The sequence below is a fragment of the Puma concolor genome, chromosome A2, assembly GCF_028749965.1.
Source record: "Puma concolor isolate L17-30 chromosome A2, mPumCon1.1.hap2, whole genome shotgun sequence".
NCBI classification, from domain to species: domain Eukaryota; kingdom Metazoa; phylum Chordata; class Mammalia; order Carnivora; family Felidae; genus Puma; species Puma concolor.
Genome location: NC_141668.1, coordinates 124788928 through 124806908, shown reverse-complemented (window position 1 = coordinate 124806908; position 17981 = coordinate 124788928). Strand labels below are relative to the sequence as shown.

General features: G+C 39.7%; 1 protein-coding gene and 1 long non-coding RNA gene across 2 annotated transcripts in view; one reads left to right on the top strand and one right to left on the bottom strand.

The window, feature by feature from the left end:
* Positions 1–4380, bottom strand: part of LOC147583493 (uncharacterized) — a 73564-nt gene extending 69184 nt beyond the window's left edge. The window contains exon 1 of the long non-coding RNA XR_015248275.1: positions 4039–4380. This is a non-coding gene — a long non-coding RNA (uncharacterized LOC147583493). The remainder of the gene's footprint in view (positions 1–4038) is intronic.
* Positions 4207–17933, top strand: LOC112859417 (histone-lysine N-methyltransferase SETMAR). Its single transcript, XM_025922633.2, has 2 exons — positions 4207–4414; positions 13777–17933. The coding sequence occupies exons 1-2, from the start codon at positions 4298–4300 to the stop codon at positions 14560–14562; spliced, it is 903 nt and encodes a 300-aa protein (XP_025778418.1). The 5' UTR covers positions 4207–4297; the 3' UTR covers positions 14563–17933.
* Positions 17934–17981: the final 48 nt, after the last annotated feature.

Genomic DNA, 17981 nt, shown 5'->3' with positions numbered 1-17981 from the left:
AATTTAAATTTTAAAAAGAAAAAAAAATGGGTTTTTGTATCACACGTGTACTTCAGTGCAAAACTAAGTTACTTTCTTACTTGTTCCTGGATACACATTATAAGCCTGATTATCTATTTCTAAACCTATTGGGTATGGACTGAATGTTTGTGACCCTCTAAAGTTCACTTGTTGAAGACCTAACGTGAGGGTATTTGGAGGTGGGGCCGCTGAGGGTAATTATGTAATGAGAGTAGAACCCTCATGATGCGATTTTATAAGGAGATGAAGGGAAAGCTAGCTCTTTCTCTTTCCCCCACATAAGGATACAATGAGAAGAGTCAGCCATTGCAAACCAAGAAGAGGGCCTTCACCAAGAAACTGACCGTGCTGGCACTCTGATCTCAGACTTCCAGCCTTTAGAACTGTGAAAAATAAATGTTTGTTGTTTAAGACACTCAACCTACAGTATTTTGTTATAGCAGCATGAACTAAGACACTATTAATACCAAGGGAATGGTATGAACTATGAGTGTAAACAGTTTCTTCCCTCCAGAAAAACTAAGAGCAACACTCTGGAAAACATGGGAAAAAAAAAAAGAAGACAAGTCACCAAAAACTATTTTGTATTGAAATGGGTCTAAGAAAAGTATAAAAAAATGGGGCAGGGGGAAATGGGACACAGATCATGAACTCAGATTTCTTTGCTGTCTTTTCATTCCTGCACCATTTTAAAGACCCCAAACTGGAATTGAGAGTAAGCATGACACGGATTCTAATCAGTATACCCCACACCACCCCCAGGACACACACACACAGACTTTGGCCCTGTATCAAAAGACATACAAATAAATGTACCAAAATTACTTGTTAAAATGTTTCTCTCTCCCTCCTTCTTTTCTATATCTCTTCCATGTAATTTGTATGTAATTTTTCTATATTTCTATATCTCTTCCATGTAATTTGTATGTAATTTTTATGACTTTAATAAGAGAGTTTTGCCTGCGAGTATACTAAAAAGTTTCAGAAACCAAGAGAAATACCTTACAGAGTAAATTGGGAGCCCAAAGAAAAGAATAACCAAACCTATAGAAAGCAGGATCAGGAAAGATAGAGAAATGAAGACACTTGAGCTGAGTAAACAGACAGTATGGGGAAAAGGCAATGGAGACACAAGAATAATGTGACCAAAGGTACGGAGGCCCAAGTAGCATGACTGGTTGAGAAAATGTAAGTAGAACAAGGAGTTAAAATTTGAGACCAAAGAAATAGGCAAGGGCCTTATAAGCCAGGATACAGAAGGTGGACTCTGAGAGAAACATGGAACAAACACGGGATTTTAATTATTATTTTTTAATATAATTTATTGTCAAGTTGGCTAACATACAGTGTATACAGTGTGTGCTTGGCTTTGGAAGTAGATTCCCATGATTCATCGCTCAATTACAACACCCAGTGCTCATCCCAACAAGTGCCTTCCTCAAGGCCCATCACCTATTTTCCCTTCTCCACTGCCCTCCCACCATCAACCCTGTTTGTTCTCTGTACTTAAAAGTCTCTTATGGTTTGCCTCCCTCTCTGTTTGAAACTATTTTTCCCCTTCCCTCCTGCCATGGTCTTCTGTTAAGTTTCTCAAATTCTACATGTAAGTGAAAACATATCTGTCTTTCTCTGACTGGCTTATTTCACTTTGCATAATACTCTCCAGTTCCATCCACATTGTTGCAAATGGCAAGATTTCATTCTTTCTCATTGCCAAGCAGTATTCCATTGTATATACAAACCACATCTTTATCCATTCATCAGTTGATGAACATTTGGGCTCTTTCCATAATTTGGCTATTGTTGATAGTGCTGCTATAAACATTGAGATACATGTGCCCTTATGAATCAGCACTCCTGTATCCTTTGGATAAATTCCCAGGAGTGCTATTGCTGGGTCATAGGGTAATTCTATTTTTAATTTTTTAAGGACCCTCCACACTGTTTTCCAGAGCAGCTGTACCAGTTTGCATTCCCACCAGCAGTGCAAGAGGGTTCCCGTTTCTCGACATCCTCACCTCCATATCTGTTGCTTCCTGACTTGTTAATTTTAGCCACTCTGACCAATGTGAGGTGGTTTTCAATGTGGTTTTGATTTGTATTTCCCTGATGATGAGCGATGTTGAGCATCTTTTCATGTGTCTATTGGCTATCTGGATGTCTTCTTTGGAAAAGCTTCTATTCATGGCTTTTTTCCATTTCTTCACTGGATTATTTGTTTTTCAGGTGTGGAGTTTGGTGAGTTCTTTACAGATTTTGGATACTAACCCTTTATCCAATATGTCATTTGCAAATATCTTCTCCCATTCCATCGGTTGCTTTTTAGTTTTGTTGAATGTTTCCTTAGCTGTGCAGAAGTTTTTTATCTTGATGAGGTCCCAATAGTTCATTTTTGCTTTTATTTCCCTTGCCTTCAGAGATGTGTCCAGGAAAAAGTTGCTGCGGCTGAGGTCAGAGAGGTTGTTGCCTACGTTCTCCTCTAGGGTTTTGATAGTTTCCTGTCTCACATTTAGGTCTTTCGTAATTTTGAGTTTATTTTTGTGTATGGTGTAAAAAAGTGGTCCACTCATTCCTCTGTATGTTGCTGTCCAGTTCTTCTAGCAACGTTTGCTGAAGAGACTTTTTTCTTGGATACACTTTCCTGCTTTGTCAAAGATTAGTTGGCCATACATTTGAGGGTCCAGTTCTGGGTTCTTTATTCCATTGGTCTATGTGTCTGTTTTAAGTAGAGATTTTAAACAAAGTATAATAAAGTAAGGGTGATTTGGGAGAATGTTAGACTCGAAGAAAAGAATTTCAAGAGTCAAAGGAAGAAACCACAACCTGAGACTAAATAGAAATGAAAATGTGAAAATTTACAAAAGTAGAATCAACAAGATTTGGCCAGGAAGCTCCTAGCTATGGAGGTCTAAAGCGAGGAAGAAATACAGGGAAATGCTTTGGTTTGTTGCTTTAGTAACTCTGGCAATCATGGACAAATTACTGTCCCGGTTTATTTTAAAAGAGAAAAGGAAGATTTGCAGAAGAATTAGTCACCTAAGGTCCATATGAACTTGTGGTGTCTGTAAGACAGGAAAAATGTTCAATAATCAGGGGCACCTGGGTGGCTCGGCTAGTTAAGCGTCTGACTTGGGCTCAGGTCATGATCTCCAGGTTCCAGAGTTGGGGCCCTGCGATCCACTCTGCTGACAGCTCAGAGCCTGGAGCCTGCTTCAGACTCTCTCTCTCTCTCTCTCTCTCTCACTCTCTCTCTCTCTCTCTGCCCCTCCCCCGCTCACGCTCTGTCTTTCTCTCTAGAATAAAAAAACATAAAAAAAAATTTTTTTTATGTTCAATAATCGGCTATCCACAACCAGAGCGAAGCAGATATCCACGTCTGAACTGGAGAGAGAATACCTAATACTTTATAACAGTATTTGAAGCTATGTGGGGAAATGCTATTACTGAGGAAGCCCAGACAAGGCAAGGGAGAAGGAGCAGAGGCAGACCTGAGGGACACCCGCCAATTATTTCAGAATCAGGCGGGAAAGGACAGTCAGCCAGAGGGCAGCCCATCCAGGGCAGGTGCCACAGAAGCTGCAATGAGACGGGGTTTCAAGTAGATGCGACAGGACAATCAGGTCAGACAACTTGGGAAATATCCCACTGGATTCAGCAATTTCGAGTTTTTATCAGAATCCTTTGTTGAGGCAGAGTTTTTTCTAGGAAACGGGAAGATGATGGGAAACAGATACCGCAATCAGGGCGTTCCCACACATGCCTTACAACGCCCTAAAGGCTATTCTGCCGCCTGAGAGCAAACCCCTTCACACGTCACCCAACTTCCACGCAAGTTCCAGAACCTGAAAAACCCTGGTGTGCAACTCCCCACTCAGCTTAGAGCGCGCTCCTCCCCCCACTCCCGCAATCTTCCCAGCCCTCAGAAACCTACACAAATGACTTCACCTCCAACCCTCCCTGAGGCTCACAGGAAAAATTAAAGCACTTCATTTTATGGTTCCAAAGCTATGTCCGTACCTTACAAAGCTTTGTATTATTTGTTGTGCATCTGGCTCAAAACAGAGCGAGCCACACCAAAACGTAGAGGAGAGCTGAGAAGACGCCCTCACAGGCCACTTGTGAAAGGAGAGAGAAAAACTACGACTCCCAAAAGGCAGCGGAGGCGCACGACCCGTGATTCCCAGCATCCTCTGCGAGGCTCAAAATCATCTAGGTGGCCAGCGCCTCGAGACGACAGGAAATGTCCGCGGGAGAGTAGAAAGAGAGTCTTGCGGGAATGGCAACGCCTAAGGAGGGGCCTGAGAGACCCACGGAGCGCCTGGATGTTGCGCGCGGCCTGGAGAACGTGCCCGTGAGCGCGTGGCCCCCGGGGGCGGAGCCAGAGCCTTTCCAGGTAGGGGGCGGGGCTCGGCCGCAGAGAGTGGGGCTGGTGGGTGCCGGAGCCCAGCTCTCCGGGGAAGTTTGCCCGCCACGGGCACTGAGGGCTCAGCCACCCGGGTGGAGCTGGCGCCGGTCCAGGTGGGGGGCGGAGCTGAATAGCCCCAAGGACCAAGTGCGTTGCTTCCCCACCGGGCCGAAGTTCTGTGGCGCTCATACCGCAAGTTGTACCCGTACTTCTCGACGTTCTTTCTTACCCCATCGCAGAGCTGTTTCGCGCAGGAATAGCTCTTACATGCTCAGGTTTTCGTCTTTATCTTTTTTATTTATTTATTTTTATTTGTTTAATGTTTATTTTTCAGAGAGAGAGAGAGAGAGAGAGACAGAGCATGAGCGGGGGAGGGGTAGAGAGGGAGACACCGAATCCATCTGAGCTGTCTGGGCAGAACCCGACCTAGTGCTCCAACTTACGAACTGTGAGATCATGACCTGAAGCGAGGTTGGCGCTCAACCGACTGAGCCACACAGGCACCCCGGTTTTAGTCTTTTTCTATGAACCCTCCGTAATGACCTTAACAACAAGAATATTCCTCTTTTCTGCCCGTAGACTGGCAGTTCCCTGAAGGGCAAAGCCAAGCGTTTCGTGAGGTCCCTTGGAAACAGCCCTGAGAAACTGGCCTTTTTTTCCCCTGGTTTTGTCCCCAGAACTCATTGAGGGATCGGGGCAAATCATTTACCTCTCTGGTGTCAGGTGTCTCATATGTAAGATAAGGCATGGGCCGTATTAACGGCCCTCAGCCTAGTGGTAGGGTTACAAACTTAGGTCCTAGTCCCTAGGATGAGACTTTGCTGAGTCTCCCTCGTGGTCTGAGGTCTTTTGCAAATATAAACTAGCCTCAGCTAAGCCTTGGAATCCTCCCGTGTACGATTAAAATAATAGTGTCTCTCCCGGATTGCTTTGAGAATTACAAGTAAAATGCACTTCTGGTTTGCTAAAAGAACTCAGGAAATGTTCTGCACTGTTACCACATCAAAACCTTTCGTGAAATAACTTTCCCACTCCTGTGACTTTGGACTGCTTGTTGCCTAAATAATGTGACTAAAAAACAATGATGGAGTGAAAGGAGCGCTGGACTTGGAAGTAGGAGAGGGTGAGTTCAGGGCTTGGCCATCTTAGCTATTTCTTGGAGCCTGAGCTTCTTCATCTGTAAATGAAAATAATTAAAAATGTATAACCCTTGTCATGTACATTGTCAAAATTGAGCTCCGTGTGCCTCTCCTTCCTAGGGTTGTTGTGAAGCTCAAATAAAACAGTAGATTCAATAGCAATTTTCAGAGTTGGCAGGATATTAATGTCAGAAAAGGTTATTTTTCCTCAAACTACCTCCGGCAGTTTATGGTTAATAATATAGTTGGCTAGGACCAAACACTTTAGGGATTCAACTGTAATCCCTAAGAGCTTATTCAGTACCAAACATTGCCGAATATGTGGTCCAAAATCCTGACAAATGTTTTCTTTATTCAGCAAATAATTGATTGTGTATAATGTGCTAGGCGTTAAGCTAGACGTAGAAGATAAAATGGTGACAACTTTTCTTTTGAGCTTACAAGACCATATAGAAAGCATTCATTTGCTATGGGGGTCAGGAGGAGAGGGTAGAGGGAGGAAAAAGGAAGCCTTATGACTGATACTTACACCTACAGTTAATGGGCATAAGTGAAAATCTGGAGACCAAGACTCAATCCCACAGTATTCCAGCTGCCAGCCTATATGCATAGCTCTGGATAGAGTCAGGATTACTAAGATCCTTCCTCAAGGAGCTTATAGTCTTACCAAGAAGATAAAACATGCTTGAAACATATTTATGACAAGCCTGAAGTGCCTTTAACTAGTTTGCTTTCATATATTCATAGAGCACAAAACAAGTCTTATGAAAGGTCAAAACAGCTTGCTTACCCCAAACCCTGCCTTCACAGGCATGTACACACATAGGAATTAAGGCATGAAAAACTCAAGTTAAAAATAACTTTGTGTCTAGTTTGCCTTTGAGTACTGTGTGAAAAGGCAAAAAGAACATTCACATGTTCATACTGGAAACAAGCCTATCATAATGCCATCTGTGTTGAAAGCCAAACAGAAAGTAAACTAATTGATTTTCTTCAACTGAGTGTTGAATCTAGCCTTTTTTTCAGGTTTCTGAAACCAGCTTTCAGGTTTCTGAAACATTAAGATTTCAGCTTGGCCTTGACAAGAATTATCTGGCTCACACGCTCTTAATAGCTGCTTGAAGCAAAAACAAACTCATGGGGTAGAGGCCAAGTACAAAGATTCATGTAGCTGGTGTTTCAACACAACCAAAAAAGGAATGAAGATTTTCACAGTACTTCCTTAAAATTCAGAATCAAGGCCTAGGTTTTAAGCCCAATATATTATGCAGTGTCATAGTTAAGTTTCTGGGGCTTTGATATAGAATGTGACTTAGAAAAGTCAGACTTCTGATCAGAAGTTATCAAGAAGTGCAGTCAAGCAGCCAAAAAATATTTCCTAAGCCAGCTGCCCTGTGCCTAGCACTCTGAAAAGTAACTCATCCCCCATTACCGTGTCATACCCCAAATCACAGCACCATTTCTTTGAGACATATATTTGTTAGAAAAACAAGACTTACACTTGTAGTAGAACTGGAGACCCCTACAGGCCATGCCATTTAAATCCCAAAGTTCATGCTTTTAATAAGTGCAGGTCTAGTTCAGAAAAGAGAGAGATTGCGTTTGAGACTAGCCAAGGAGGTGTATTTGCTTTTCAACATGATGTCTCCTGGGCTTCTTGAGTGACGATGGTTTATAAAAAAGTTTTAAGTTTTGTGTCAAAAAACTTGAAATCTCCACCCAGTTCTTCAAGGATCTGGTTTCTGCTACATGATTTTGCCTTTGTCATTTTGCATTTATTCCCAACTCTTGCATGATCAATGTTTGCATTTTGATACATACCAAGAAAAAGTAAAATTTATGTTATTACAATACAAAGAAATGATAAAAATCCCATTCTTTGTGTCCTTTTTGTATTTTTCTGACTGGTTCTTTCTAAATCCTGGCACGTGCACATAATGGGCAATAAGTCAATATTTGTGGATGAATGAAAGATGTGTGTGCTGGGTCAATTCTTAGTTTCCTCCCTTTCAAGATGAATAAGTAATGGAAGATAGGAATATAGTCACATGGTCTCCTAGTGATAATTTTGGTTTGACTATGTTTGAACCTGGAAAATTTAACTTCAGAATCTGTTGTTTCCACCACCCTACTAGATAGCCTACATAATTCATATTGAACACTTATGTGCCAGCCACTAGAGTAAGCTTTGTACATGGATTCTTTGACTTTATTTTCCTTCACAGCCACCTTTGAGATAGACAGAAAGGAAATATTTAGAGAGATTAAGTAATGTGCCAGAAATATATGATGTTTTAAATATAAAACCTAGAAATAACATCTAGAAGCATTGAAGGAAGCTACTATTCTAAAGATATATAAAGTGCCAGGGCCTGGCACTGAGTATGGTGTTAGTTATTTAAATTTAATAATACCTGGGGTGGGGGGCAGGTACAGGTATTATTCTTGTTTTATAGGTGCTTACCTGAAGCTTGCCCTAAGTCACAATGCTAACAAGACGATTTTATATGTGTCTATGTTCTGTACGTGTCTCCTTTAGGACATTCCATGCTCTACATTAAGAAGTTCTCCACTGGGGAGCCTGGGTGGCTCAGTTGGTTAAGCATCCAACTCTTGATTTCTGCTCAGGTCACGATCTCATGATCTGTGGGATCGAGCCCTGTGTACGGCTCTGGGCTGACAGTGCAGAGCCTGCTTGGGATTCTCTCTCTCCTATCTCTCTGTCCCTCCCCCAGCTCATGCTTTCTCTCAAAATAAGTAAACATTTAAAAAAAAAGCTCACCATTGCCTGTCACAGGCATCTCTGGCCTCCTGCACATTTTGCCTTAGCCTCATCTCCTAACTGGAGACCTGAATTCTCATTACCATTTATATCTTTGACTAAATTTTTCAGCCATTTCCTGGAACCATTGTCAGCTTCCACCATGAGTATATCAATAAAGAGTCATTTGTCTGTGGGGCGCTTATGTGGTTTAGTGTCTGACTCTTGATTTCAGCGCAGGTCATGATCTCACAGTTCATGGGATCAAACCCTGCATCGGGCTCCACACTGACAGCACGGAGCCTGCTTGGGATTCTCTCTCTGTCTCTCTCGGTCTGCCCCTCCTCTGCTCACTCACTCTCTTCTCAAAATAAATAAATAAATTATAAAAAAGAAAAAAGAGTCATATGCGAGAAATAAAAATACAATATAAACTAACTCAAGCATAAAAAGGAAGGAATTGCCTCATAACAGCAAAGTCCAAGAGTGGTAATTATAGGCATGTCCAGATATAAGAACTCTAACGATGTCATCAAATATTTCTTTCTACCACCTCCACCCTTTGCACACCTGCTCCTCTTTCCGCTGGTTGGCTACACATTCAGTAGGTCTTACGTATGCAGTAGAATTTGAGATTTCCAGGTTGAACAGGTAGAATGAGAATGTCTCTAGCTGATTGTTTAAGCAGAAATCCCAGAATCTTTTTTTTTTATGTTTATTTGAGAGAGTGAGCATGAGCGGGGGAGGGGCAGAGAGAGAGGGGGTAGAGGATCCAAAGCCCACTCTGCACTGACAGCACAGAGCCCAATGTAGGGCTCAATCCCATGAACCATGAGATCATGACCTGAGCTGAAGTTGGACACTCAACTGACTGAGTCACCCTGGCACCCCAAGAATTATTTTTCACTGATCTGGCTTAAGTACCGAGCAGATCCAACCAAACACTGTTGAAAGGAACAAATGATGACCTGATTAACCAAGTATCCCCCATCCTAACCACTGAGACAGTAGTGGGAAGGTTTCCCTGAGAAGTCAAGGTGCTGTTATCAGAAGAAAAGGAACAGATGCTGGATGAGTAAAAACATGTCCTCTGTGGTCTCATTCCTCAAGCTTTGATCTCTCCTTGGTTGAAGGTAAGCACAAAAATCCTCAGAGTAACACCCTTTTTTCTGAATCAGTTTGGTCCTGGGCTTTGTTCCAGGAAGTAGAGGACAGACTATGGGAAAGAGCTACAAATTGGGAGCCTTTAAACTCAGGTCACCTGACTCCCCATTTATGATGCACTTAACATTAGTTTTCAGATTCTCAAGAGTTAACAATTTGCATAACATAATATTTGAATAGAATATCAGGTCAGTGACATCAGATTATTTCTGAAAACAATTTTTCAATATGTAGTTAGATACCTGTAAATCATGTTAAATTAGAAATGGTTTTCAAAAGATTATTCTTTAGCCATTTTTCTAAGTCAGGTGAATCATCTTCCTGGAGTGGTATTTTACTGACTGTTTATGGAAGAGAAAATGGAAATATATGGAGATAAAATGATTTGTGTTAAGCATTGGTATCGGGGTTAAGGATTACATCCATAAGGGAAAACAAATATTCTCTTCAAACAAGAAGTTTATCCAGAGGTCTCTATTATCTTTTGGAAGGTGTCTGCAGCTCATTTGGAATTATTTATAATCTATCTCTAAAAGACCTTAGATTGTGCATCAAGTTTAAATTCCAGAATTTAAAAACAAAAACAAAAACTGTATCACTAGATTCTCCAATATCTTTTTTTAAATATGTAAATAAAAATAAGCAAATAAATGTATTTTTCCAAACCTCACCACACCCAAATAAATTCAACAAAGAATAATATGCTCTTCTGGTTAGAAAACGGCAATAAGTCAGACTTGATTTTAAAAGGAATTATCTGTATCCAAAAAAAAAAAAAAAATCACTTTAGACTTTAGTGATTTATATGGTACTTTAAAAATATGTGCACTTTTAAGAAGAAATTAATTTAAAAGAATTCTTCATGAGTTTAACAGAGAAACAGTAAAATCTTCATTTTGCAAGTACTTTTTTAAAATGTCTCATAACCATTTATGTTTCAACCTTGACTCTTTCAAAAGCTAGAAGTAGATTCTGTATAAAACAGCAGCCATTGAATTTGACTGATAGGGCATCTTTTTCTAAGCCATTCTTTATCCCTTTAGGACATCTCTACTAAGCTAAAGCTGTAAGAAATGACACAAACAAGAGAAGCTATTTCCGCTCTCCACCCCCAAATCACTTTTTAAGCAGAGTGTTGGCTTTCCCCCGCAGGTGCTCCCACTCATACTCCTCATCTTACCCAGAGGATGTCAATCCTTACCCCAGCTCAACGTTTTTTAAAATGTAGGGTTTTGAGCCTAACTGCATAGCTCCACCAAGGCTCCACCACAGGGTATGTAAGTACATGTTGTTTAATACTTTCTCCAAAGCATAGTCCTGAGAGATAGTCGGTTCAGACATTCCTCTAGATACTCTTAAAATCTATCCCTGAATTAAAGCCTCTGCAGCTGGTCCCTCACAGTACTGCTCTTACTCTCTCTGCATGGGCAGCATGCCAGTAGCCTTTGTTGAAAGTCAGAATGAGAAACAGCCCATGAAACTGCTTTCTGGAAGAGAATGGTTTAGACAGACACAATGGTGAAATTTCCCTCCAGTTTCCATACTGGAAAAGGTCAGTACTTCTGAACAGTGAGAATGTTCTTTATGGATAGTGTAAGCCATATGTCATATCGTATTTCCCTCTTGGAAGTGGCTGTGCTCAGAACCAAACATCCAGTTTACTTCTGGATAGGCACACTTTGTGTGCCTAAGCTCTCTCAACTAGCTCTTACTGTTCTTCACCTTACATTTCCTATGTATTGTTCATTTATCTTATATCTTTGTAAGTCTCATTAAATCCTTTTTGGAACAATGCAGCTGTGCAGCTGTGATTTTGTGATAAGAAATACATATGTGATCTTTGTCCCCATTTCTGGCACCAAGTTCCTAGAACCCTTGTTATTCACTAAGTGATGAGAGCAGCCAAAGGTATCTTTTGTTATGTTAATGAGGCAAGTTTTGGAAAGCACCTGAAGGTGAGAGCTGGTTGCCAGTGGAGCCAACCAGGTGATTTGAGAGTTGGAACTTTCAGTACCCTCACCCCTAACCTCCAGCTACAAGAGGGGCTAGAGGTTGAATCATTTGCCAGTAGCCAGTTTTAATCAATCTTGCCTCTGTGATCAAGCCTCCATAAAAGCCCAAGAAAACAGGGTTCAGAGAGCTGGGAGCAAAGGTGCTGCGAGTGTGGCATGCCTGCGGACGGCATGGAAGCTCCTCTCCCTCTCCCCATACCTTGCTCTGTTCATCTCTTCCATCTGGCTGTTCTGAGTTGTATCCTTTTACAATAAACTGGTGTCTGCTATGTAAAATTTTTCTCTGAGTTCTGTGAGCAATTCTAGCAAATTAAGCGAACCCAAGGAGGGGATTTTGAGAACTTCTGATTTACAGCTTGTTGGCCATAAGTTCAGTAACAACGTGGATTTGTGACTGGTGTCTGAAGTCCAAGGAAGGGGTCATGGGAACCTCCAGTGTACAACCCATCAGTTAGAAGCACATATGACAACTTGAGCTTGGGACTGGTTTCTGAAGGTGGTGGGAAGCAGTCTTAGGACTGACTCCTTAGACTGTGGAATGTGATGCTATTGGATAGTGTCAGAACTGAGTTGAATTACAGTATACCGACCTGGTGTGCGAAGCAATGCTTGTTAGAGGTGTGGGAAAACCCCACACTACCACCACACTGAAATTGGGTCCAAGAACACTAACAGCAGGTATAAATAAATGAATTAGTTTCCATTTAAGCAAAAATTATTCTATACATAAGGAAATATCTGGGCTTATAAGAGATACTTTAGGGGTGCCAGCGTGGCTCAGTCAGTTAAGCGTCCGACTTCAGCTCAGATCATGATCTCATGGTTCATGAGATCCAGCCCTGTGTCGGGCTCTGTGCTGACAGCTCAGAGCCTGGAGACTGCTTCGGATTCTGTGTGTGTGTGTGTCTGCCCCTCCCCTGCTCATGCTCTGTCTCTCTCTGTCTCAAAAATAAAGAAAAACATTAAAAAAGTAATAAGATGTACTTTAATCTTTAAGGTTTGGAAATATGCTTCATTATGCTAGTGAGGAAATAACCGGAGATCAGTTTTCACACAGAGATTTTAGACTTGAGACTTTCTTCTTTTTCTGTAATGTAAGAAACTTTTCCATATTATCTCTTTACCATTTAATAAAAACAGGATTTCTTCACATATATGTAATACATCTACATTTATTAATATCTGTATAACAAGTATGATTTTTGGAATTCTGTCTGCAATTTCTTGGCCAATTTTGCCTATTTTTAACATTGTGAAGACTCAAGTAAAACTCTGAAGTAATAGTGTCTTTTTTGAACATCAAAGAATATTTAGGAATTTAAGTAATCTTCAAGTTAAGAATTCCTTTAAAAATCAATGGAAGACTTTCTTCCACAGTCCACTTTTCATTAAGTTATTTATCATTTATGACTTTCTTATCCCCAAAAAGCATCTGCGATGACTCAATAAAATACATACATGCAGGGGTGCCTGGGCAGCTCAGTCAGTTAAGCATCAGAATCTTGATTTTGGCTCAGGTCATGAACTCATGGTTTGTTGAAGCTCCAAATGGGATTTTCTCTCTCTCCCTCTCTCTCTCTGCCCCTCCCCCCGCTTGTGTGTGCACACATGCACGCACTCTCTCAAAATAAGCAAACATTTAAGAAAAATACATACATACATTTATATTGTCAGATAAATGTGAAAAGATCAAGAGCCAAGGGCGAAATTCTTAACTGCATTCAAAAACTAAACTCAGCACTGATTTTTCTGATATTAAAGAAGAAAACAAAATGAGTTACCAATCTTCCAATTTCTGATGAGAGAAAAACTTCTTTTTTCTTTTGTTACCCCATACCTAAAATAAAACCACAGAGTTTTAAATGTAAAAATTAATCTTGGGGTGCCTGGGTGGCTCCGTCAGTGAAGCATCCAATTCTTGACTTCAGCTCAGGTCATAATCTTACGGTTCACAGGTTCAAACCCCACATCAGGCTCTGCACTGACATTGCCAAGCCTGCTCGAGATTCTCTCTCTCCCTTTCTCTCTGCCCCTCCCCCACTCACTAACTCTCTCTCTCTCAAAATAAATAAACTTTAAAAAAGTAAAAATCTTTTTAAATTGAAGAAGTATGTTTTCAAACAATATTTTAACAGATTGTTGTTCTTTGTTAGTTTCGTTTGAACCTATTTTTATATATGTTGGAATTAGGAAGTGTCTCATCCAAAAGCTGCTTGAAATGTGTATGAAATACATGCCATGGCATGCTGACTTACAGCATTTCTGGTTTTGCAGTATACTCCTGACCACGTAGCTGGACCTGGAACAGACATCGATCCCACACAAATAACCTTTCCCGGATGCATTTGTCTCAAAACCTGCCTCCCTGGTACTTGCTCCTGTCTCCGTCATGCAGAGAACTATGATGATAATTCCTGCCTTATAGATACAGGATCCCAAGGCAAGTGTGCCAACCCGGTTTTTGAATGCAATATCCTGTGCCAGTGCAGTGACCAGTGCAAGAACAGAGTGGTCCAGCAAGGTCTACAGTTCCAACTCCAGGTGTTCAAGACGGATAAAAAAGGCTGGGGACTTCGTACCTTGGAATTTATACCAAAAGGACGGTTTGTCTGTGAATATGCCGGAGAAGTTTTGGGATACTCTGAAGTACAGAGAAGAATTCAGTTACAAACAATACAGGACCCAAATTACATTATAGCCGTCAGAGAACATGTTTACAGTGGGCAGGTAATAGAAACATTTGTTGATCCTGCCTCTATAGGAAATATTGGAAGATTTCTTAACCATTCTTGTGAGCCAAACCTGTTGATGATTCCTGTCCGAATTGACTCAATGGTACCCAAGTTGGCACTTTTTGCAGCCAAAGACATTTTGCCAGAAGAAGAACTCTCTTATGACTATTCGGGAAGATTTCTTAATTTAATGGACAGCAAAGACAAAGAAAGGCTAGATCAAGGGAAAACAAGAAAACCTTGTTATTGTGGTGCCAGATCGTGTGCTGCTTTCCTCCCTTATGACAGTTCACTATACTGCCCCTTAGGAAAGTCAAACATAAGTTAGGAATGAAAAAATTCCTAACCTAAGAGTCTATTCCAAGTCTTTCCTAAACACTGAGTTAAATGCATTTACTTTATTACCATGTTTTTAAAAATGGTGACACTTCTATTTTTGAGAACAAACATTAATAGATATGCTTCTATGTAACTGTTAATATAATAATATGTAAACATTTTATAATTATAAATTACTGTAAATTAGAAAGTTAAAAGGTAGCATATATCTTTATGGAATTAAAACATAAAAATTGGCTTCAATTTGAAGTCAATTTCCACTGACTTCATTGAAACTGGAAATGTGTACCTTGGAAACAATTTTGGCCCAAGAGTAATGAAGATCATACTTGGAAAATTAGGCTTTTCAAATTGATTTTTAATGATTTTTTAAAATTCCAAATTTATATTTACAAATTATCAGTGGCTAAATGGAAATTTTTGCTTTAATTGGAACTATTTCCTTCTCCCTCTTATTCTCAATATTATGTCTCAGTACCAGTTTAGCTCTGAAGCATAAAGCAGGAGTAGATTCAGGATATCAACGGGAGACTAACTTGGATAGAACAGAAGATTTTAAACTCAGGAAGGTCTTGTTGAAAGGGTGGGGGGAGGTGAAACTTGCCCAAATTGTTTTCATTCTCCTGAGTGTTCAAAGAGTATTTGTGCAACATATTTCTAATTTCAGCTTTGGCACTTTTCAGTATATTAGTGTTAAGCAAGTTACTGAACCTCTCTAAATCTGAATTCCCTTTTCTGGATATAGCAATATTGGGAAGATCAAATGAGTTAAACCTTGTAAAGGGTTTACCACCATTACTCAGTACTAGGATAGCTATAATAAAAAAAGACACAGGGGCACCTGGGTGGCTCAGTTGGTTAAGCACCCAACTCTTGATCTCAGCTCAGGAACTCGATCTCAGGGCTGTGAGTTCAAGCCCCACACTGGACTTAAAAAATTAAAAAAATTTTAAAAGACACAAGTGTTAACAAGGACATGGAGAAATTGGAACCTTCATATATTGCTGGTGGAGGTGTAAAACTGCACAGCTATTTTGTAAAGCCTTTGGGTTAATTCCTTAAAACATTAGATATAAAGTAAACCACATGTTCCAGTAACTCCATTCCTAGGTATGAGCTCCAGAGAAACAAAAACATGTTCACAGAAAAGCTTGTACACAAATATTCATAGTGGCATTATTCATAATAGCCAAAAAGTTGACCCACCCCAAATGTCCATTGACTGATGAATAAATAAACAAAATGTGGTATCCTTACTGTGGAACATAATTCACCCATAAAAAGGAATAAAAAGTATTGATATATACCACAACATGGATGAACCTTGAAAATATTATGCTAAATGAAAGAAGCAAGATACAAAAAGGCTACATATTATATGATTCTGTTTGAATGAAATATGCAGAATAGGCAATTCCATAGAGATATAAAGAAGATTAGTATTTGCCAGTGGCTGATGGGGAGGGAGGTATAGGAAGTGATTCCTAATAGGTACAGGGTTGCTCTTAGGGTAAATGTATGTACTAAAAAACACTCTCAAGGGGTGAGTTTTCTGTTATATGATTTATACCTCCATTAAGCTGTTATAAGAAAAGGGAAGAAGACATGAGTGCCTCTCCTTTGGAAGCTGATAACCAATGATGCTGAACATTGCTCTCAGGAAAAACTCTTCAGGTCCCAGAGAAATGCTTCTCCAGTCACCTTATGCCCTAAAACCAGACACAAGTGTGCCTAATGCTGTGATTGTGGCCATTACCACTATCAGAGATGACCACCGCTTCAGAGTACAGTGAGATTTTGAAGCACACAAGTGTTTGGTTTGATAAGAACATAAATGAAGCCATTAACTTGTCAGGTCCTTCCTTTCAGATGGCATGAATGCAATTCTTAAATAACAAAGTGTGGTTCCCTTGTAGTGTTGAATGCTAGTTTTCTCCTTTCTCTTTCTGTTTGTTTGTAGTTGCAGGCGTACTCACACATTAGCACTGTATTCATTACATTTGCACATGGAGACACACATTTGGCAACATTAAACAATTCATATTACTTTTAAACTTGTAGATGTGCAGTCTAGAAGTTTGATATTGGTTCTGCACATTACTTCACACTACTTGGTTGTCATTATATTACTTTTAAGAAACGGTTAAAATTGATAGTTGTGATAGTTTATTTTTTAAAATTAAATTATTTTATGCAATAATAATTCATTAAATGCAATCCCATTACAGTGTTTGAACAGGATAAGTAAATTCCATGGTTTATTTTCAAATCTGTCTTTGCAGAGTGAAGCTTTCTCAAATTGAAATTAATTAAAAAAAACATATCAAAAAGCTACACTGACTCAGGAAAGATGGTCTCTATTTATTTAGTGTTTATTATTTTGAGAGAGAGATAGACACTAGTGGGGGAGGGGCAGAGAGAGTGAGGGAGACACAGAATCCAAAGCAGGCTTCAGGCTGTGAGCTATCAGCACAGAGCCCAACACAGGGCTCGAACCCATGAACCGCAAGATCATGGCCTGAGCTGAAGTAAGGTGCTTAACTGACTGAGCTACCAGGTGCCCCAGGATGGTCTCATTTAGTATCATTGTTAATAGAACACGAACTATATGAAAATCTTGCTTATAACAACACAGTTTATGATTTTACTAAAAAGAAAATAAGAAAAAATAGAGTCTTTGAAATAAATATATAATAATTTATGATTCAGGTCATTATTTTATTATCCATCTAAACATTGCCAGTTCAGTTGGGTGCCCATGCATGAGCAAGGATAATTAAGTTTAGTCATATCTGATATTTTGCCTATTTTCAGTCATATAAAAAAATGACTTTATACATGCTTTCCATTCTTGTGATTATGAAGATATTTTTGTCCAAGTAGGAAGATAACTTGGTTTGTAACTCTTAACTATTTCTACGTATTGCCTATAGCTCTCCCACAAGCTGTCTGGCCTTCACACTTATAAGGAAGGGATGAGCTAGCTTCCCTAGCAAGGATCACATAAAATAATGGATGTATATAGGCTATAACATACTATATAAATTTTGATATCATTTCAGACCTATTTCTGTGTTAACACTGCTATACAGAACAGAACAGACAGCATATTACCATAGACATCTTTGGTTACATCAAAATTCATTTAGATTCAATATAACAGTAGGAGTGTCTTGGTGGTACAGGTTATGAAAATATTAGAATAAACTCCTAAAGGAGGTCTGTGAATCATTTAAGTGAAAGGACACCTGTCTTTGGCCATTTAAGTGTAGCTAAAATTATAGGCAAAATCTGAAGTTGGAGTTCCTTTTTGCTTTAAAACTATTAGGGATTTCCCCAGGATAATAAAAATCTCCTCTATTCTTGTGTATACACCTATTCAGTTAATAGGATTACTTTTCACTTCAT